This window comes from Salmo salar, chromosome ssa10 (genome assembly GCF_905237065.1).
Source record: "Salmo salar chromosome ssa10, Ssal_v3.1, whole genome shotgun sequence".
Taxonomy (NCBI): Eukaryota; Metazoa; Chordata; class Actinopteri; order Salmoniformes; family Salmonidae; genus Salmo; species Salmo salar.
This window is the reverse complement of record NC_059451.1, coordinates 40171632-40194110: the sequence shown is the minus strand read 5'-3', so window position 1 is coordinate 40194110 and position 22479 is coordinate 40171632. Positions and strand designations below refer to the sequence as shown.

General features: G+C 43.4%; 1 protein-coding gene across 3 annotated transcripts in view; it reads right to left on the bottom strand.

The window, feature by feature from the left end:
* Window positions 1-22225, bottom strand: part of LOC106560365 (desmoplakin) — a 43261-nt gene extending 21036 nt beyond the window's left edge. For all 3 annotated transcript variants that reach the window (XM_014123215.2, XM_014123216.2, XM_014123217.2), the window contains exons 1-13: window positions 21845-22225; window positions 20235-20328; window positions 18563-18696; window positions 15862-16003; window positions 14427-14552; window positions 14213-14272; window positions 13402-13569; window positions 12813-12917; window positions 10770-10991; window positions 9968-10123; window positions 8292-8446; window positions 2611-2737; window positions 2203-2389 (exon numbers count right to left, since the gene is read on the bottom strand). In XM_014123215.2, coding sequence (XP_013978690.2) covers window positions 2203-2389; window positions 2611-2737; window positions 8292-8446; window positions 9968-10123; window positions 10770-10991; window positions 12813-12917; window positions 13402-13569; window positions 14213-14272; window positions 14427-14552; window positions 15862-16003; window positions 18563-18696; window positions 20235-20328; window positions 21845-22035 — 1867 coding nt within the window. In that variant the 5' untranslated portion in view covers window positions 22036-22225. The remainder of the gene's footprint in view (window positions 1-2202; window positions 2390-2610; window positions 2738-8291; window positions 8447-9967; window positions 10124-10769; window positions 10992-12812; window positions 12918-13401; window positions 13570-14212; window positions 14273-14426; window positions 14553-15861; window positions 16004-18562; window positions 18697-20234; window positions 20329-21844) is intronic.
* Between the last annotated feature and the right edge of the window lie 254 nt (window positions 22226-22479).

Sequence of the window (22479 nt, the reverse complement as noted above, 5' to 3'; positions counted from 1 at the left end):
ATCTACTCACTGTAATGGACCTGATACTGTATATCAACTCTCACGGTCTCTCTTATATAGTATATCTGCACTCTGTTTACAGCGTTGACATCGGCAAACCGCTTGCCCACACGACACCATACACGTGGTGTGTGGTTGTGAGGCCAGTTGGAGGTACAGCCAAATTATCTAAAACGACATTGGAGGTGGCTTATGGTAGATAAATTAACATTAAAATAGTCGTGCTGTACTTTGCTCCGCAGGTAATATTACATTTCATTACATTACAATGGAACAATTTGATTAGTGTAACGTTAGCTAGCTACATAGTTGTCTTTGCTGTCTTCGTATCAAAGATAAAGGTGTAGTTTAGAAAAACTATCGAGGTTAGCTAGCCAGCTATATTCGTTCGCAGCGACGCCGTTTTCCAAACAAAGTCAACACCACAGCCACTGCTAGCTAGCTTACTTTACCAACTAGCAGTACTGTAGAAACGTAATACATTACAATGGAACGATTTGTGATGTTAGCTAGCTACATAGTTGTCTTTGTATCAAAGATAAAGGTGTAGTACAGAGAAACTATCGAGGTTAGCTAGCCAGCAACATTTTCTAACAAAGTCAACAACGCAGCCACTGCTAGCTAGCCAACTGGTAGACCGCTGGCTACGTCCCTTCCGTCTTCAAGAGAGCGAGAGTTGCACCCCTTCTCAAAAAACCTACACTCGATCCCTCCGATGTCAACAACTACAGACCAGTATCCCTTCTTTCTTTTCTCTCCAAAACTCTTGAGCGTGCCGTCCTTGGCCAGCTCTCTTGCTATCTCTCTCAGAAAGACCTTCTTGATCCAAATCAGTCAGGTTTCAAGACTGGTCATTCAACTGAGACTGCTCTTCTCTGTGTCACGGAGGCTCTCCGCACTGCTAAAGCTAACTCTCTCTCCTCTGCTCTCATCCTTCCAGACATATCTGCTGCCTTTGATACTGTGAACCATCAGATCCTCCCCTCCACCCTCTCCGAGTTGGGCATCTCCGGCGCGGCTCACTCTTGGATTGCGTCCTACCTGACAGGTCGCTCCTACCAGGTGGCGTGGCGAGAATCTGTCTCCGCACCACGTGCTCTCACCACTGGTGTCCCCCAGGGCTCAGTTCTAGGCCCTCTCCTGTTCTCACTATACACCAAGTCACTTGGCTCTGTCATATCCTCACATGGTCTCTCCTATCATTGCTACGCAGACGACACACAATTAATCTTCTCCTTTCCCCCTTCTGATAACCAGGTGGCGAATCGCATCGCTGCATGTCTGGCAGACATATCAGTGTGGATGACGGATCACCACCTCAAGCTGAACCTCGGCAAGACGGAGCTGCTCTTCCTCCCGGGGAAGGACTGCCCGTTCCATGATCTCGCCATCACGGTTGACAACTCCATTGTGTCCTCCTCCCAGAGTGCTAAGAGCCTTGGCGTGACCCTGGACAACACCCTGTCGTTCTCCGCTAACATCAAAGCGGTGACCCGATCCTGTAGGTTCATGCTCTACAACATTCGCAGAGTACAACCCTGCCTCACACAGGAAGCGGCGTAGGTCCTAAGCCAGGCACTTGTCATCTCCCGTCTGGATTACTGCAACTCGCTGTTGGCTGGGCTCCCTGCCTGTGCCATTAAACCCCTACAACTCATCCAGAATGCCGCAGGCCGTCTGGTGTTCAATCTTCCCAAGTTCTCTCACGTCACCCCGCTCCTCCGCACACTCCACTGGCTTCCAGTTGAAGCTCGCATCTGCTACAAGACCATGGTGCTTGCCTACGGAGCTGTGAGGGGAACGGCACCTCCATACCTTCAGGCTCTGATCAGTCCCTACACCCAAACAAGGGCACTGCGTTCATCCACCTCTGGCCTGCTGGCCCCCCAACCTCTGCGGAAGCACAGTTCCCGCTCAGCCCAGTCAAAACTGTTCGCTGCTCTTGCACCCCAATGGTGGAACAAGCTCCCTCACGACGCCAGGACAGCGGAGTCAATCACCACCTTCCGGAGACACCTGAAACCCCACCTCTTTAAGGAATACCTGGGATAGGATAAAGTAATCCTTCTAATGGACCTTATACTGTATATCTACTATATCTCTACTGTATATCAACTCACTGTAAGCAGGTAGCTGGACCACCAGTTGGTCGTAGTAGGCCTGGGGTCCAGTGTACTGACTCGCTACTGTATATCTACTCACTGTAAGCAGGTAGCTGGACCACCAGTTGGTCGTAGTGAGCCTGGGCTCCAGTGTACTGGCTCTCGATGCTCCTCTTGTCCTCGTCCTTGAACATCTCAGAGCCATGGCAACAGTGTATGAACTCTGAGTAGTGGGTCTCCAGACCCTTCAGGATGCTGCGGTACTCCTCAGGACGCATATGGGACAGCTGAGAGGACACACACATATTAAGAAAAATTCAGACATTGTTTTTGTGTCCTCGTTTTAGTGAATGTAGTTTTTTGTAGTCAGGTCATTTGTAATCGTAGTAATAATGGACTCAGCTGCACCATAAAGTCAAACTGACATTTGAGTCAGTTGTGGACCTTGTAAGTGAAACTGTAGTGACATTGATGACGTGATATGGTTACGGTGGTGATAGGTTCTTACCATGGTGATGGTGAGGGAGTTGATGCGTGCGATGTCCTGGACACAGTACTGCCATGAGATGAGACTTTTGATGTTGATGTAGAGCTGGTTCCACACAGACAGGATGGCCTCATAGTACTGTTCATTCCTGATGGACCACACAACACGGACAAGGATTTAGTCTGTGTGTGCGTGCGTGCGTGCGTGCATACATGTACAGTACCAGTCAAAAGTTTGGACAGACCTAATCAGGGTTTTTCTTTATTTTTACTATTTTCAACAATGTAGAATAATAGTGAAGACATCAAAACTATGAAATAACACATATTGAATCATGTATTAACCAAAAGTGTTAAACAAATTATATATTTTAGATTCTTCAAAGTAGCCACCCTTTGCCTTGATGACAGCTTTGCACACTCTTGGCATTCTCTCAACCAGCTTCATGGGGTAGTCACCTGGAATGAAGTTAAGATGGCGCCGACAGTTATGGTCACCTCGCTTCGAGTCGTTAACCTCTCTAGGGTAGGGGGCAGTATTTTCACATCCGGATAAAAAACGTACCCAATTTAATCTGGTTATTACTACTGCCCAGAAACTAGAATATGCATATAATTGTTTTATTTGGATAGAAAACACCCTAAAGTTTCTAAAACTGTTTGAATGGTATCTGTGAGTATAACAGAACTCATATGGCAGGCAAAAACCTGAGAAGATTCTGTACAGGAAGTGCCCTCTCTGACCATTTCTTGGCCTTCTACACTCTCTTTATTGAAAACTGAGGATCTCTGCTGTAACGTGACACTTCCTACAGCTCCCATAGGCTCTCAGAGGGCGCCAGAATGTTGAATGATGACTTTGCAGCCCATGGCTGAAAAACAGTAGCGCATTTGGTAAGTGGTCGATCTGAGAACAATGAGACAGGCGCGCGCGTGCACGTGAAGAGGCCATTTTCAACTTTGAGTCTTTGAACGAAAACAGGGTTTCCCGGTCGGAATATTATTGCTTTTTTACGAGAAAAATCGCATAAAAAATTATTTTAAACAGAGGTTGACATGCTTCGAAGTACGGTAATGGAATATTTAGAAATGTTTTGTCACGATACGCGTCCGCGCGTCACCCTTCGGATAGTGTCTTGAACGCAAGAACAAAACAGAGGATATTTGAACATAACTATGGATTATTTTGAACCAAAACAACATTTGTGGATGAAGTAGAAGTCCTGGGAGTGCATTCTGACGAAGAACAGCAAAGGTAATCACATTTTTCTTATAGTAAATCTGAGTTTGGTGAGTGCCAAACTTGGTGGGTGTCAAAATAGCTAGCCCGTGATGGCGAGCTATCTACTCAGAATATTGCAAAATGTGCTTTTGCCGAAAAGCTATTTTAAAATCGGACACCGCGATTGCATAAAGGAGTTCTGTATCTATAATTCTTTAAATAATTGTTATGTTTTTTGTGAACGTTTATCGTGAGTAATTTTGTAAATTCACCGGAAGTTTGCGGTGGGTATGCTCGTTCTGAACGTCACATGCTAATGTAAAAAACTGGTTTTTGATATAAATATGAACTTGATTGAACAAAACATGCATGTATTGTATAACATAATGTCCTAGGATTGTCATCTGATGAAGATCATCAAAGGTTAGTGCTGCATTTAGCTGTGGTTTTGGTTTTTGTGACATTATATGCTAGCTTGAAAAATGGGTGTCTGATTATTTCTGGCTGGGTACTCTGCTGACATAATCTAATGTTTTGCTTTCGTTGTAAAGCCTTTTTGAAATCGGACAGTGTGGTTAGATTAACGAGAGTCTTGTCTTTAAAATGGTGTAAAATAGTCATATGTTTGACAAATTGAAGTAATAGCATTTCTAAGGTATTTGAATATTGCGCCACGGGATTCCACTGGCTGTTGAGTAGGTGGGACAATTTCGTCCCACATACCCTAGAGAGGTTAAACTATGCAGTATTTCATTTTTTATGTATTATTTCTTACATTGTTACCCCAGGAAATCTTAAGTCTTATTACATACAGCCGGGAAGAACTATTGGATATAAGAGCAACGTCAGCTTACCAACATTACAACCAGGAATACAACTTTCCCAAAGCGGATCCTCTGTTTGGACCACCACCCAGGACAATGGATCTAATCCCAGAAGCCGACCCAAGACAACAGCGCCGCAGAAAGGGTTGACGGAGCGGCCTCCTGGTCAGGCTCCATAGAAGTGCATATCGCTCACCACTCCCGAGTATACTCCTCGCCAATGTCCAGTCTCTTGACAGCAAGGTAGACAATATTCAAGCAAGAGTTGCCTTCCAGAGAGACAAAGATTGTAACATTCTCTGTTTCATGGAAACATGGTTGTCTTGGGATATGTTGTCAGAATCGGTTCAGCCACCGGGCTTCTCTATGCATCGCGCTGACAGAGATAAACACCTCTCTGGGAAGAGGAAGGTCGGGGGTGTATACGTCATGATTAACGACTCATGGTGTAATCATAACAACATACAGGAACTCAAGACCTTCTGCTCACCCGACCTAGAATTCCTCACAATCAAATGCTGGCCATATTACCTTCCAAGAGAATTCTCGTCAGTATTCATCACAGCTGTGTACATTCCCCCTCAAGCAGACACCAAGATGGCCCTCAAGTAACTTCACTGTACTCTATGTTAACCATATATCCAGAGGCTGCATTTATTGTAGCTGGGGAATTTAACAAAGCAAATTTGAGAACAAGGCTACCTAAATTCTATCAGCATATTGATTGCACTACGCGCGGGGGTAGTACACTCGACCACAGCTACTCTAACTTCCACGATGCATACAAAGACCTCCCCCGCCCTCCCTTCGGCAAATCCGACCACAACGCCATCTTGCTCCTACCGTCTTATAGGCAGAAACTCAAACAGGATGTACCAGTGACTAGAACCATTCAACACTGGTCTGACCGATCAGAATCCACGTTTCAAGATTGTTTTGATCACACAGACTGGGATATGTTCCGGTCAGCCTCAGAGAATAACATTGACCAGACTCTGAGTGAATTTATAAGGAAGTGAATTGGAGATGTTGTACACACCGTGACTATTAAAACCTACCCTAACCAGAAACCATGGATGGATGGCGGCATTCGCGTGAAACTGAAAACACGAACCACCGCATTTAATCATGGAAAGTAGTCTGGGAATATGGCTGAATATAAACAGTGTAGTTATCCCCTCCACAAAGCAATCAAACAATTGAAATGCCGGTACAGGGACAAAGTGGAGTCGCAATTCAACAGCTCAGACACAAGATGTACGTGGCAGGGTCTACAGGAAATCACGGACTGCAAAAAGAAAATCAGCCACGTCACAGACACCGACGTCACGCTTCCAGACAAACTAAACACCTTCTTTGCCCGCTTTGAGGATAATACAGTGCTACCGTCATGACCCACTAACAAGAACTGCGCCCCCCCCCCCTCCTTCTCCATGGCCGATGTGAGCAAACATTTAAACGTGTTAACCCTCGCAAGGATCCACCAGACGGCATCCCTAGCCGCATCCTCAGAGCATGCGCAGACCAGCTGGCTGGTGTGTTTACGGAAATATTCAATCGCTCCCTATCCCAGTCTGCTGTCCCCACATGCTTCAAGATGGCCACCATTGTTCCTTCACCCAAGAAGGCAAAGTTAACTGAACTAAATGACTACCACCCCGTAGCACTCACTTCTGTCATCATGAAGTGCTTTGAGAGACTACGTCAAGGATCATATCACCTCCACCTTACTGACCACCCTAGACCCACTTCAATTTTCTTACCGCCCTAACAGGTCCACAGATGATGCAATCACCATCAAATTGCCTTAACCCATCTGGACAAGAGGAATACCTATGTAAGAATGCTGTTCATTAACTACAGCTCAGCATTCAACACTATAGTACCCTCCAAGCTCATCATCAAGCTGGAGGCCCTGGGCCTCAACCCTGCCCTGTGTAATTGGGTCCTGGACTTTCTGACGGGCCGCCCCAGGTGGTGAAGGTAGGAAACAACATCTCCACCTTGCTGACCCTCAACACTGGGGCCCCACAAGGGTGTGTGCTCAGCCCCCTCCTGTACTCCCTGTTCACCCACGACTTCGTCACCATACACGCCTCAAACTCAATCATCACAGACAACACAACAGTAGTGGGCTTGATTACCAACAACGACGAGACAGCCTACAGGGAGGAGGTGAGGGCACTCGGAGTGTGATGTCAGGAAAACAACCTCTCACTCAATGTCAACAAAACAAAGGAGATTATCGTGGACTTCAGGAAACAGCAGAGGGAGCAAGTTTTAAAGTTCCTCAGCGTACACGTCAATGACAAACTGAAATGGTCCACCCACAGACAGTGTGGTGAAGAAGGTGCAACAGAGCATAATTTGGCTTGTCACCCAAAACCCTGACTAACTTTTACAGATCCACAATCAAGAGCATCCTGTCGGGCTGTATCACAGCCTGGTACGGCAACTGCTCCGCCCTCAACCGCAAAGCTTTCCAGAGGGTGGTGCGATCTGCACAACGCATCACCGGGGGCAAACTACCTGACACCTACAACACCCGATGTCACAGGAAGGCAAAAAAAGATAAAAGACAACAACCACCCGAGCCACTGTCTGTTCACATCGCTACCATCCAGAAGCGAGGTCAGTACAGGTGCATCAAAGCTGGGACTGAGTGACTGAAGAACAGCTTCTATCTCAAGGCCATCAGACTACTAAACAGCAATCACTAACTCAGAGAGGCTGCTGCTTACATGGAGACCCAATCACTGGCCACTTTAACAAATGGATCACTAGTTACTTTAAAAAACGCCACTTTAAATAATGCCACTTTAACAATGTTTACATATCTTACATTACTCATATCATATGTATACACTGTATTTTATACCATCTATTGCACCTTGTCTATGCTGCTCGGCCATCGCTCATCCATATATTTATATGTACTGTGGCGTACAGCAGGTCAGCCAACGGGGAGACTCGTCGAGGCCTGGTGACAGACGGTGTATACATCACGAGGCGATGGCTCCATCTGCTGGACGTGCCAGGTCTCGATGGGTTCTCTGGCCAGGACTAATTGGGGCTGATTGGGAGTTGGTGAGTAATCAAGGGCTGATTGCTCACCAGCTGTGCAAGGCCCATAAAGCTGCCAGAAGGGCAGCGCACAGGGAGAGTGGGGGAAGAAAGGACTCCTGTATAGTTGGGGACGGTTACAGAGGTAACAGGAGTGAGTGTAGTTTTGATCCCGACAGGATACAGCAAGACCCGGCGCCCAGAAGACGGTATCCCAGAGAGGGTCTCAGGGGGGAGACCTATCCTTTTAGATGTATTATTTAAATAAACACCCTTGAAACCGAGCTAATCCTACTCTGTCAGTGTCTGATCTGTATAAACGTCTTGACCAAACCCCCTGGTCTGCCACAGTACATATTCTCATTCCCCTTTTAGATTTGTATGTATTAGGTAGTTGTTGGGGAATTGTTACATATTACTGCACTGTCGGAACCAGAAGCACGAGCATTTTGCTACACTCGCATTAACATCTGCTAACCTTGTATGTGACAAATACAATTTTGATTTGAATGCATTTCAATTAAGAGGTGTGCCTTGTTAAGTACATTTGTGGAATTTTTGACTGGTACTGTGTGTGTATGCGAGTGTTCTTACTTGTTGGCCAGGTTGATGCCCAGGGAATTGGGTGGTGGCACCAGCAGACAGACAGAAGGCACCAGCATGTCCAGTCCTCCTGGTCCTGTTACCTGCCACTTACTACGCTGGGAGTTGTCTTTCAGGATGCCCTCGTTGCCCTTCAGAATTACCTTCTGTAGAGCACAATACATACAATGTTAGGCAAGAATGTGTACAAGAGAAGAGGAGACCCTTATTTGTGACCTAAATAATAAAAAATTGCCCTATTTCTACTTTCTTGCCTAGCTAAAATATAATCCTTGATTAATTCTCAGCTAAGATCTTTATGATATTTCAAATGTATTCTAAATGTACATCTGTTGGGTTTTACACCAGGTCATAGCACTATCTCTGCTGCAACCCTAGTTATAAATGATGTGGTTAACTGTATGGATAAACGGCAACATTGTGCTGCCCTCTTCATTGACCTTTCAAAGGCTTTCAATACTGTTGATCACTCACCTCTAATTCAGAGGCGTTCCTCAATTGGCCTAGACCAGGCTGCATGTAACTAGTTGAAAAATGACTTGACAGATAAAACTGTATCTACTGATGGTGTTGAATCAGGTTTCCTGGATATTACGAAAGGTATCCCGCAGGGGTCAATTCTGGGTCCTGTACTTTTTACATTAACAATCTCAACTTGTCTGTAAAAAATTGTAACCGGCACTTGTATGCCGATGATACTATTGTGTAGGCTATTGTCCCCACGGTTGACCAGGCTCTATCTGAAGAAAGTCTGCATTCATTGTATTACAGAAACACTTTATTGACCTGAAATTAGTATTGAATGCCGGTAAAACTTAGGTATATGTCGTTCTCTAGCGCGCATAAAAGTAAAGCTGATGATTTACGCACATGTATTTTGGATGGTGTGCATATTGATTGTGTCCCTGCTTACAAATATCTGGGCATCTTGATAAATGAAAAGCTGTCTTTTACAAAGCATAATGATGAGTAATTTTAAAAAATGGGCTTCTTCTACAGAAATAGGTCCTGCCTCTCGCTAAATAGTAGAAAGCAGATTATTCAGTCAACGTTTCTGTCGGTCCTAGACTATGGCGACATCATCTATATGAACGCAAATGCCACCTCATTAAAGCCGTTAGATGCAGTTTATCATAGCGCACTGCGCTTATTACGGGTGACAATTTTAGTACTCATCACTGCATTCTCTACCAGAAAGTTGGTTGGCCCTCTTCGATGTCTTGTAGGTTGATACATTGCTATGTTTTCATTTATAAAGCCCTTTTACAAAAAGTCCCACTGTACCTAACATCATAACTAAACTTTAGACATATGAGTTACCACACCCAGTCTCAGGAATGGTTAACTCTGGGAATTCCTTTGGTCTCTACTGAGTTAACTAAAAGCTGATTTACCTTTCTTGCACCTTATTGGTGGAACAATCTTCAAAATGTTCTTACATTTTATGTTTTGGTGCCTCTAGGACAATTCAGTAGGCTGATTTAGGACCTTATTACTGACGAATGCGCTTGTTTTTAATGACCATGTTGTTCTTTCTGCTTGCATTTTCTATTTATATTGATGTGTGTATTTTCTGTAATTTATGTAATTCAGGGCTCATCTGTAAATGACCTTGGTCTCAGTATGACTCCATGATAAAATAAAGGTTAAATAAATACATCTCTGACCTGGTCCTGTTTGAAGTCACACAGGGCCTGTACCATAACAGGACTGCTGCTCTTCTCTTCCTCAGGGTTACGTGGCCTCAGCCTCACGATGCTTTTGGACATGTTGACCAGGTGCTGCACCTGCCTCTTATTCTCCAAGATCCACTCTTTCTCCATCTGTTGGACACAGAGGTTAGGGGTCAGAGGTTAATATCCATTTCAGAGGACAAGGGAGCAATTGAACTTTGGTATCTTCACAAATCACTGCCTATTCCCTATGTAGTGCACAGTTTTTTTCCATTGGAGTGACTACAGTCAAACGCAGTGCACTATATTGGGAATTTGTTGTTTGAGATATAGCCTTGAACTGTCACGCACTGATCTGTTTCACCTGTCCTTGTGATTGTCTCCACCTCCTCCGTTTGTCGCTTATTTTCCGCAGTGTATTTATCCCTGTGTTTCCTGTCTCTCTGTGCCAGTTTGTCTAGTATGTTTCCAAGTCAACCAGAGTTTTTCCCATTCTCCTGCTTTTTGCATTCTCCTTTTTCTAGTCCTCCCGGTTTTGAACCCTGCCTGTTTCTGGACACTGTACCCGCCTGCCTGACTATTCTGCCTGCCTTGACCACGAGCCTGTCTGCCGCTTTGTACCTCCTGGACTCGGATCTGTTTCTAACTTTTTTGCCTGTCCACGACCATTCTCTTGCCTACCCCTTTGGATTAATAAACATTGTAAAACTCCAACCATCTGCCTCCTGTATCTGCATTTGGGTCTCAACTTGTGCCTTGGTGAACAGCATCCATGGTGCTGATATACATGTCTTACCTCCAGGCTGTTGAGTAGTTCCAGCAGGTTTTCCAGAGGTGTGTTCCTGTCGCTGGTGAACTTCCTACGGATGTTCTCATGCTCCTTCTGCAGCTTGCTGTACGTCTCATTGGCCTCCTTGAAGAACTGGCTGTATGCAGCATTCTCCTTCAGGTGGACATGAATACACTTGGTGATCTGGAGGAGCCAGCTCCACTGGGTCTGCAGAGTGTCCATGTAGGCCTGGAAGAAATAAAAACAGTAGGATAGAGGGGTTAAATGATGAATGAATCAAGATAACCATCACAAATGACACTGAACCAAAATATATTCCCATCATGTAAAGTGTTGGTGTAATGTGTCATGAGCTGAAATAAAAGATCCCAGAAATTTCCCATATGCACAAAAAAGCTTATTTCTCTCATTTTGTGCAGAAATGTGTTTACATCCCTGTTAGTTAGCATCTCCCCTTCACCGAGATAATCCATGCACCTGAAAGGTGTGGCATATCAAGAAGCTGATTAAGCAGCATGATCGTTACACAGGTGCACCTTGTGCTGGGGACAATAAAAGGCCACTCTAAAATGTGCAGTTTTGTCACATATAATGCCACAGATGGTGGCAGTGTAGCCTAGTGGTTAGAGCCTTGGACTAGTAACCGAAAGGTTGCAAGATCAAATCCCCGAGCTGACAAGGTACAAATCTGTCGTTCTGCCCCTGAACAAGGCAGTTAACCCACTGTTCCTAGGCCGTCATTGAAAATAAGAATTTGTTCTTAATTGACTTGCCTAGTTAAATAAAGGTAAATACATTTGTGGGAGGGTGCAATTGGCATGCTGACTGCAGGAATGTCCACCAGAGCTGTTGCCAGAGAACGGAATGTTAATTTCTCTACCATAAGCAGCCTCCAACGTTGTTTTACAGAATTTGGCAGTACGTCCAACCGGCCTCAAAACCACAAGTAACCACGCCAGCCCAGGACCTCCACATCTGGCTTCTTCACCTGAGGGATCATCTGAGACCAGCCACTCGGACAGCTGATGAAACTGTGGGTTTGCACAACCGAAGAATTTCTGCACAAACTGTCAGAAACCGTCTCAGGGAAGCTCATCTGCATGCTCGTCGTCCACACCAGGGTCTTAACCTGACTGCAGTTCGGCGTCGTAACCGACTTCAGTGGCAAATTCTCACCTTCGATGGCCACTGGCATGCTGGAGAAGTGTGCTCTTCACAGATGAATCCTGGTTTCAACTGTACCGGGCAGATGGCAAGCAGTTGGTTGATGTCAACGTTGAGAACAGAGTGCCCCATGGTAGCGGTGGGGTTATGGTATGGGCAGGCATAAACTATGGACAATGAACACAATTGCATTCTATTGATGGCAATTTGAATGCACAGAGATACCGTGACGAGATCCTGAGGCCCATTGTCGTGCCATTCATCCACCGCCATCACTTCATGTTGCAGCATGATGATGCACGGCCCCATGTCGAAAGATCTGTACACAATTACTGAAAGCTGAAAATGTCCCAGTTCTTCCATGGCCTGCATACTCACCAGATATATCTCCCATTGAGCATGTTTAGGATGCTCTGGATCGACGTGTATGATAGCGTGTTCCAGTTCCTGCCAATATCCAGCAACTTCACAGAGCCATTGAAGAGGAGTGGGACAACATTCCACAGGCCACAATCAACAGCCTGATCAATTCTATGTGAAGCCAATGTATTGCACTGCATGAGGCAAGTGGTGGTCACACCAAATACTGACTGGTTTTATGATCCACGTCCCTACCTTTATATTAAGGTATCTGTGACCAACATGTGCATATCTGTATTCCCAGTCATGTGAAATCCATAGATTAGGGCCTAATAAATGTATTTCAATTGACTGATTTCCTTATATGAACTATTACTAAGTAAAATCTTAGAAAGAGTTTTATGTTGCGTTTAAAATTGTGTTCAGTGTATATAGCTACAGTAGATATTGCTAGATATCATGGGCCACAGGAAGAGGAGATGTTGCGACTGTAACAGCTAATAATCAAATAGATATTCTTCTCACCTCGATCTTGTCAGAGGCAGGGTGATGATTCTTCAGAAGGCTGTCCACTTTCAACTTCAGTTTATTCAGGTCTTTCTCCTTCTCCTCCAGGGTACTCATCAGTTTCTGTCAGAGAACAACAACACAGTTAGGGCAGAACTGGAGAGACAGAAACAGTGTTAGGACCTGGGGACCCATTGGGACTGTAAGAATGATCTGTGGTTTCATTGCACAACTCCCAGTGGTTTGGCATTATAGTTCTCTAGGGAACAGCATGCAAAACAGATGAACAAGACATAATGACATGCAGATACACAATAAACTAGATGAGTCAGTCACGGGACTAGAGATTACCAAACATTACCAATCATCAGGAATGATTGGTAACAATCAGGAATTATTACAGCTAGTATGCACCGCAAATGGCACCCTATTCCCTACATTGACCAGAGTCCTGGTGAAAAGTAGTGCACTAAATAGGTAATTGGGTGCCATTTGGTACCAGACATCCTATATGGCCTCTATGGGAATAATCAAATAGCCTTTCCCCCCTCCCACTGTGACACTTCCCCTCTGACCCTTGACCTTTAACCCTTGACCCAGTCCTTACCGAGTAGCTCTCCTGCTTCTTGGGAATGTAGAGGTCGATGTTTTTCTCCCCCCAGTCGAACACCAGCTCCTCCTCCTCTCTCTCATTCACCCACATGATTTCTCTGCTGATCTCCTCAATGATTTGCTGCAGCTCTCTCAGCTGGTTGCTACGGCCATGAGACATTTTCTGACACACAAAACATGGTGAGACATCTATAGCTAGGTACAATCAATAAAGTTAAACATCCATTGTTACCAGTGGTGTAGTGCTATTCTTGGGGGCTTTGCGGTGGCCACTCTGGTTTGGGTGTCCTCAGCAGAACGGTGTTGCCATAACCAAGTGGTCACATATCATTCTGGGTTCCACTGCGCACGAGGGGGATCCATGGAGTTTTATGAACATCAAGGCAGACACACGTTCTGATTAACCTAAGTGGTCAAACCTCCGACGGGCCTTAGCGGTACACACGTAACTTATAGTTCTGCATCATTCTCTCCACTGCCAGAGAGAAGTCAGGGAAGAAACCACCATCTACCTCTAGGCTGCTATACATCGTTTTTCATGGAATGTTATTGGTATATATTTGAATGAATTTTCCCAAAAGTTTTACCAGCTCAGTGCATTCTCAAATGTAAAACAGTTAATGAACGCCGCTCCTCCACGTTCTGGCAGCACTACACCTCTGGTTGTGACATGACTAACTGACAGACAGATGGACAACAACATGTTAAATACAACACAAACATACAGAGAGATAAGATATGGTACAACAACCATAATATAAAGTAATGCAGGGTGTGAGAGAGTTTTCCCCAGAGCCCTCTCACACCTGCAGCGTGTCCCATTCCTGATCCAGAGCGTGCTGGTTGGCCTTGTCTCCTTTCTTGAACTGTAGGGAAAGACACACACGGAGCTAGAATCACACAAACTCAGAATCGCACACACAGAAATAGAATGTGTGAGAGTGTGAAAGTAACTGTGTTTGCGATATGTTTGTTTGTTTGTATATATATATATATATATATATATATATTCCTACACACCAGTTCATCCTTGGCTTTGTCCACCTCTGCACTTCTCTGTATGGAGCTGTGAAACTTGTTGTGGCTGATCAGCTGCTGCTCGATGGCTGCAGAGTCGTCTCCCCAGGGAGAGGTCTCTATGAGACGCTGGAACATAAAGATATCACAACCATGTAATAACCACATATCAACCCTTTCTCACACACAACATTAACACATCTCAACCAACGCACAGAGGCGAGACATATTGAATACACACAACAGCAACCAACCTGTCCATGAATACCCAGTTTTGACCCAATGTTTATTTGTAACATAAGCATTTCTTTGCACTGCTATAACACCTGCTAAACTATGTACGTGACCAACAAACTTTGATTTGATTTTACTATTGTGAAGACAATGCTGCATATTGCCACTAGGTGGTGATAGAGAAACATGAGGTATGGCGTTGAATGGTAACCCCTGTAAAGCTGTAATACACACAAAAAAACAACCAAGGAAGAACAGTATGTCAGGAGTTCACCAGCAGACAGGGAGTTTGATCCACTGAAGACCACAATAACATAGTCTCACTTTCACTTCGGTTTGTGGGGAGTGTGGTTGCATACAAGTGTGGGTGTGTGTGAGAATGTTTTTGTCCTTCTGTGTCTCTGGTCTCCACCCCTCCTAATTGAGATTTATGTCTGACAGTGGCAGATGGACTCAAAAGCATTCTTTACAACTTAAAAAAACTCTAATTACTGCATGTGCAAATAAGAAGAATGCTTTCAACTTGGCACAACAATTGACATACATTTCTAAACAGGTAACCTCTAACATGACATTTGGATATTTTCTGTAAATACATAAGTGGCAAAGCTGCAGTCATAACCTTCCCCACCAGCTGCTCTATCCTCTCTGTTCATTCTCCAGTCATCATTCTCCAGAGTGTTGCGGGAGCTGGCAGAGGAAGGTGTGCAATAGTTCAGCAGGCAGGGATGACGTACGTCACAGGCGGTTGTGATAACAGTACAGTATGTCTTAGTGGGAATTGTCAGAGAAGGGCTATGGTTATTTTAATTACTCAGTGTGTGTGTGTATGCGTGTATTTGTGTGTGAGTGCGGTGTGGGATTTCCTGTGTATTCAGATCTAGATTAGAATGTCATTGTCAGTGTGTTATCTACACTGGCCTCTCCTACATACCCCAGCCATTCAGGATCAAAACGGTGAAAGGGTCAAGTGTCTCACAATGATGACCTAAATATTCTAAATATCACTGTTTGACTGCACTGGGAATGTTTTGCAAGAAGTTGTCCACACCACTTTTGACTCACAACTACATGCAGTTATCATGATATATTTTGAATATGTACAGGTGGCAGCAATAATATTATGCAATCCTATAGCATATGCCTTCCTACACAGCATTACACATCTGTCCTGTATCTCTGGGTAGGGTGTGGTTTTCTGTACCTTCTGCTGTCCAATCCAGGCAATGGCCTCGTTGAAGCTCCTCCCAGCTTCCTCCCATGCACCACTCCCCCTGCTCCGCCTCTGCATGGTCCCGTATACGGCCATGTGGACTCCCTTTAACTGGTCCCTAAACAGCTCAATACTATGGAGGGAGGGGGGAGAGACAGAGACAGAGAGAGACAGAGAGAGAGAGAGAGATAAACAACGCCTATACATAACCCTAACCGTTTGGAGGACGAAGGGAAAGTCGGTAAGGGATTTCTAAGATATTAACACAGAACTGGGCCCTTATCCACAAAGATTCTCAAAGTAGGAGTGCTGATAATGATGAGTGAGAAAGTTAGACGCACAAATATTATACCCCACCAAACCTCCCCTGTTATTGTAAGGGTGAGAGGTTAGCATGCCTTGGGGGTATGATATTTGTGCGTCTGTAACTTCCTCATTATTCACGATTCATTCAGGATTATCCCTAACAATGGTAGCATTCACATTAATGTAGAAGTGTTTACAAACATATACTATTCTTATTAACAATAAAAGTGACTCCAAAATGATACAATACATTATTTAGCATGAATTTCTATTCGGCACAGAATTATCTGAAACGCAAGCAAAACAAATAGCAAATGAATCCAAATAATTTGTGGAGTCACAAGCTTGATGTAGTCATTGCGTGCTATGAATATGGGACCAAATACTTAACTTTTTACTACCTCAATAGACATAAGTGAATTTGTCCCAAAACTTTTGGTCCCCTAAAATGCGGGGGAACTATGTACAAAAAGTGCTGTAATTTCTAAACGGTTCACCCGATATGGATGAACATACCCTAAAATTAAAGCTGAGATTCTGCACTTTAAACTCATAGTTGTTGTATCATTTCAAAAGAGCTGGTGTTCTATTGGAAGGACAACAACATTGACCAAAACAACAAAAAATTGGTCACTGTCCCAATACTTTTGGAGCTCACTGTATTGATAAGAGCTAGGTACATGAGTAATCCATTTGGATCATAAGGGGATGGTAAATATAAATGCCTATTGTTTTAGATCTATTTTATCTTATGATCACTGGAGACAAATGTGAAATCAGTCATAAGACTGCAAACTGAAAAGCATATCAACATAACAGGTATTTATACCACTTTCCCACAGTGAAGTATGGCATGCTGTGCCGTTAAGCAGAATTTAAATTGTATGGCCTTATAACTTTATTTAGGGTTAGTTCCCTTCAGCTAGTTCCCTTCAGTCACTACATTCTGTATCATTCCATTAGGCCACATTGTTTGATTTAGCCTACCTTTATTTGGTTCCTCTGTAAACACTGTTGTGAAATAATTTGGTATCAATATGGAACGCAAGTTTAAACCTGTAGCCTGGAGCACGGTTCACAACGAGTGAACCTTTGTCATCACAGTTCCATGATCAGTGATTAAGGGAGATTTATATGACTATTGTTCAACAAACTTTGTACACTTTTCTCCCCTTCCAATACTCATGAATTGAACAACTGAATATGGCAACTTTCAGGATGAATCAAACCTCTGCATTTTTGATTCCCCAATATATTGTGCGTAAAGGCTATCCAAACCTGTTTTTTTTTTAAGAAGTAGGTAAATTCATTAATACTTTCCTGACCCTTAATAATTTATAAGATCAGAGTATTTTTAAATATACTAAACAGAGACGAATATGCATATTTTGATGGTTTTCTTCATTGATCCTAATACTCAGAACCAATTCTCTTCATATATTCTAGCGAGTCTTGTTACAGGCTTTGGTATTCCCATTTATAGTTTGAGGTTGGACGTTAGCATGTGGGGCGCACCGATTGGTGTCACCTCGTTAGTCAGTATATGTTACACCTGTGCTGGTTTGTCATCTCGTTAGTGGGTAGGTGTTTCACCTGTGCTGGCCCGGGTGATATTACAGAGTGGCTGGCCCAATACTCCAGTTGTCTTGAGTTGGAGCTCCCTATTTGATTTCTAGAAGGACAATCCTTTATCTGATCTTCCCTGTTTTTGTTTTGCTCCACTCTTTGGTTTGCTTCCTGTCTTTAACTTTGATATGAGTTTTAATAAAGTTTGCGGGTGTTCATTCAGAACCCCTGCTAAAACCCCACCTGTTTCATTTTGGTTGTAGTCAGTGACTCTGTTAGTTCCCCCTTCCATTTGAGTGACATTATTTGGTTTTCTTGCTGGGGAACATCTGTCGGGAATTCAAATTAAAAAAGGTACACTGTATTGAAAGGGATTGCTTTAGATAAATGTACTGAAAACCCTATTTCTGTTGGCCAATAAGTGGGAGACATATAATCTCACTGGTTATGAGGACTCATGAACCTGGTTTGACAGAAAAATATCTAAAGCTGTTTTAAGCTCATTTGAGAACATAAGGTTCTTTGGCGGTTGAATTAGATTAATTCAGTGTGCATAAGGGAGCCACTTCCAAAGAGCTCGTTGCACACCTGGATAAGGTAAGTCTAAATACCAAATACTGAGAAGTACTAACATCAAAACATGTAGAAAATAAATTGATTTCCTAAATCTAAATCGGCCGAAATGAGAATAATCTGTACAAATAAAAAGCTGTAGTAGTGATCATTTCTCTGTATATTTTACCTCTTAACCTTGACTCCAGCCTTTTTAGGTTTCAAACAAGAATATGGTGTTGAGGTTTGGTACCATGAGACTACTGACCTTCGGAACACGTTGTCGTTGGATTGGCCCATGTGGCTCAGGTCCCGAGCACATGCCTTCAGCTGCTCTATAGTCTCTTTGGCCATGGCCATGAAGCGCTCTGCCTCGACTGTGGAACGCCCAGAGTCGCCACCCTGTAGGATCAACAGGGAAATGTCAGGAAGAGATCCACATTATGGATTTGTACGTTATGTTCAGTCTAGCTTTGACTTGTTGTTCTAGGTTTCTCAAATGAGAATACGGTAGACGACTATGTTCAGTCAGGTGAGTCCTTCAGTTCAAACCCAGTTAACGACAGGACCATAATGTATAAATCACCTTTCTGTCCAGACAGCTTCTATTACTTCTATCAGAGTGTAGTAGTGTACTATAATGTACTATAAGTAGTGTACTATAATGTACTATAAGTAGTGTACTATAATGTGACAGGTCACGGCCAAATTAGCACTTTCCCTGGGTGTGTGGTTAAAGTTAATCCCTGGGTTTGCTGCAGACTGTGTTCCTGACAAAAGCTGACACTGCCTTCTTTCATTCCATTCATAATCAAAAACACACTTTCATTCCAAGCAGATTTAATCAAAAGCTTGCGCATGCACTCATGCTCGTGCTCACACACATGCGTTGAGTCAGCCATACCTGCATGAACATGTCAAACATAACAGGGACAGAGGAGACATATAATCTCACTGGTTATGAGGACTTAAACAAAGACATGATTCTGATAACCTGGTTTGACAGAAAAATATCTAAAGCTGTTTTAAGCTCATTTGAGAACATAAAGTGAAAGGTTGGAGTCGCATCTGACAGAGCATATTTCACATGCCAGGTGTGAGGATTCGTCGTGTGAGTGTCTACCAAAGATAATAATGACCTGTTATGGATCATCTCACATTATATCTGACTTTTAAGAAACCTCATGTTCCTACTACTTGTACTTACACACAACAAATCCACTAAAGCAAGTCAAGGGTGATTGGTTGTAGGATTAGTACAGTACTATCTCAGCTTTCATACCTCAGTCAGGTACGGTACATACCTTAGTCAGACTGTCTGATTGCATGTACTTGTCAGACTAACTGTATTTAGACTAAAACAGGACCAAAGCAGGCATCTCAAAGCAGACAGGACATGAAGTGACTCACAGAATGGAACACTTATTCTATATCTCTATGGTAGGCAGTGACTCAGACTAGAACACGTATTCTATATCTCTATGGTAGGCAGTGACTCAGACTAGAACACGTATTCTATATCTCTATGGTAGGTAGTGACTCAGACTAGAACACGTATTCTATATCTCTATGGTAGGCAGTGACTCAGACTAGAACACGTATTCTATATCTCTATGGTAGGCAGTGACTCAGACTAGAACACGTATTCTATATCTCTATGGTAGGCAGTGACTCAGACTAGAACACGTATTCTATATCTCTATGGTAGGCAGTGACTCAGACTAGAATACTTATTCTATATCTCTATGGTAGGTAGTGACTCAGACTAGAACACGTATTCTATATCTCTATGGTAGGCAGTGACTCAGACTAGAACACGTATTCTATATCTCTAGGGTAGGCAGTGACTCAGACTAGAACACGTATTCTATATCTCTATGGTAGGCAGTGACTCAGACTAGAACACGTATTCTATATCTCTATGATAGGTAGTGACTTACAGCCTGTAGGCAGTGTTCTGCCTTCCTCAGGTACTCCTGACATTGGCCCTGCAGGATGTAGGCCTTCTGTTGGAGGGCACTGGCGGTGGATTGGCTGTAGGAGACATGGAAGACATCATCACCATTATCATCATCATCATCAACCTACTATAAACATCACTATAGCACATTCTAATCATCATCCTCATCACCGTCAACAACCCTATAAACAACTGGCCCTTCTTCTGACCTTAATGTGACTTCTTCATTAAATAAATGTTTAACATTGATCAATGATTTACGTCAATGATCCCAGAGGTTTCCTGTTATGAATTGTGGTCTTATTGCAGCAACTAGCAAGTATTTAGTTATCTAAGGATGCTTCCGATGTGGCTTAATTGAATAGACTATGTGCAGGGATGGGCAAAGGGGAAACATGAATCAAGAGTGACATGCTTTTCCTGGGAAGTGGTTTTCAAGAGTAGTGACATGCTTTTCCTGGGAAGTGGTTTTCAAGAGTAGTGACATGCTTTTCCTGGGAAGTGGTTTTCAAGAGTAGTGACATGCTTTTCCTGGGAAGTGGTTTTCAAGAGTAGTGACATGCTTTTCCTGGGAAGTGGTTTTCAAGAGTAGTGACATGCTTTTCCTTAGCCTACAAACACAACAACACAGAGTGGCAGACACTAAACACTTCACATATAAAGAGAATGTAACTGCTAAAGAGCGACTGAAACTTCACGTGGTTTTACATGCTCCCAGAGGATCTGTTGGTCTTTGTTTGTTGTCATATGAATAGCCTTTCTACAGGTATTCATACTGTAATCATCAACTATGACCTCTATACTAGTATAGACTCTATAGAATGTTTAAGATTCCTACATAGGTCTCAGGAATGGAGTAAAAGCGTGTTAGAGCTGGTGTCTAAAGAACGCCTCACAGTTTGCTATGCAAGTTATAATTAAAGCTGAAGTCTCCCAGCAGCTTGTCGACAGAGAGGCACAAAGACAGATAGTTTCAGTTCTATGTTTACTACATACATAAACTAACGTCGGTGGGCGTGGCATAGCGTTTGGCCAGAGCTAGGCGTTTAGGTAGCCAGGCAATGAAAACAACTCCACATATCTATTTGGATGCATGCAAATACGTTCTCAGTGGTCATAATATGCATGTCGTGACATGTTAACTAATGTAGGCTGCAATAATAACGTTATTGCGTTTTATTTGCATTTAGTGTCATGTTTTTAGCAGTCAGGCGGTCTGCTTCGTTCATCAAAACAAATACCTCTCAATGCAGGGTAATAAATTATGAAATGGGACTGCACACAGAACAAAATTACTGTGTGTATTACTAGGCTTTGTGGTAATACAAATATTCCTCCCAGTCAATAGACAGACAACTATATATACATTTCCCTCAATAATTCCATTATCTTGATTTCAAGTTATTAATGAACTAGATGTAAATCAAATATGTGTTTGATGATTTCAATTGGAGATTTAAACACTTTGGACAATGCATTTTCTCTCTGCAGGAATTTAGCCTACTAAACGAGGTATTCGGTCAAGTGAGAACAACAGTTGTGTAATACAACACAATGAATGGCCTTTAGAATAAATAAAAACCGTCATACCCCTGTACTCCTCCACCACCTCCCATTGAAGTCTTTGAGTAGCTGTATGTATTGTATCCTGCGCCGTCCATGTACTCCTGTCCGTATCCATTACCACCGTGCACTTCACTCCGGTCATAGAGTTGAGTTCCCCCACTCAGGTCGGGCCTAGAACCGGATTTGCGGTTTCTCTGGGACGTGTGTAAACTCATCTTTGGATGCAAAAAGTTATGAAACTCCGTGGAAGAGGAAAAAAAATGTGGGACGAAGACTTAAAAATCCTGGCTGCAGCGCGGTAGCTTTGAGCGGAGATGCTGCGAAGCGAAGCGGTTGGTGGAGACGCTTTAATTCTCTCCCCTCGCACCTTTCTGCCGAGGAGCGCAGACTGGATCGACAACACGGAAGAGAATCTGTTTTGTTTAAACACGACAGACCACACCTACCATTATTCTTTTTTCTTTCCATGTTCCCACACCCTCATCTTTCTAGACTTGGGAAGAATGTGTGTGTGTGTGTGTGTGTGTGTGTGTGTGTGTGTGTGTGTGTGTGTGTGTGTCGTGCTCTGTGAGAGGGTACGCTATTATTGTGTTTCTTGTGACCAGCCTAATTATTATTATCAGCGTCTCAGTGTGTCACTCAAGTTTAAGAAGTCTCGA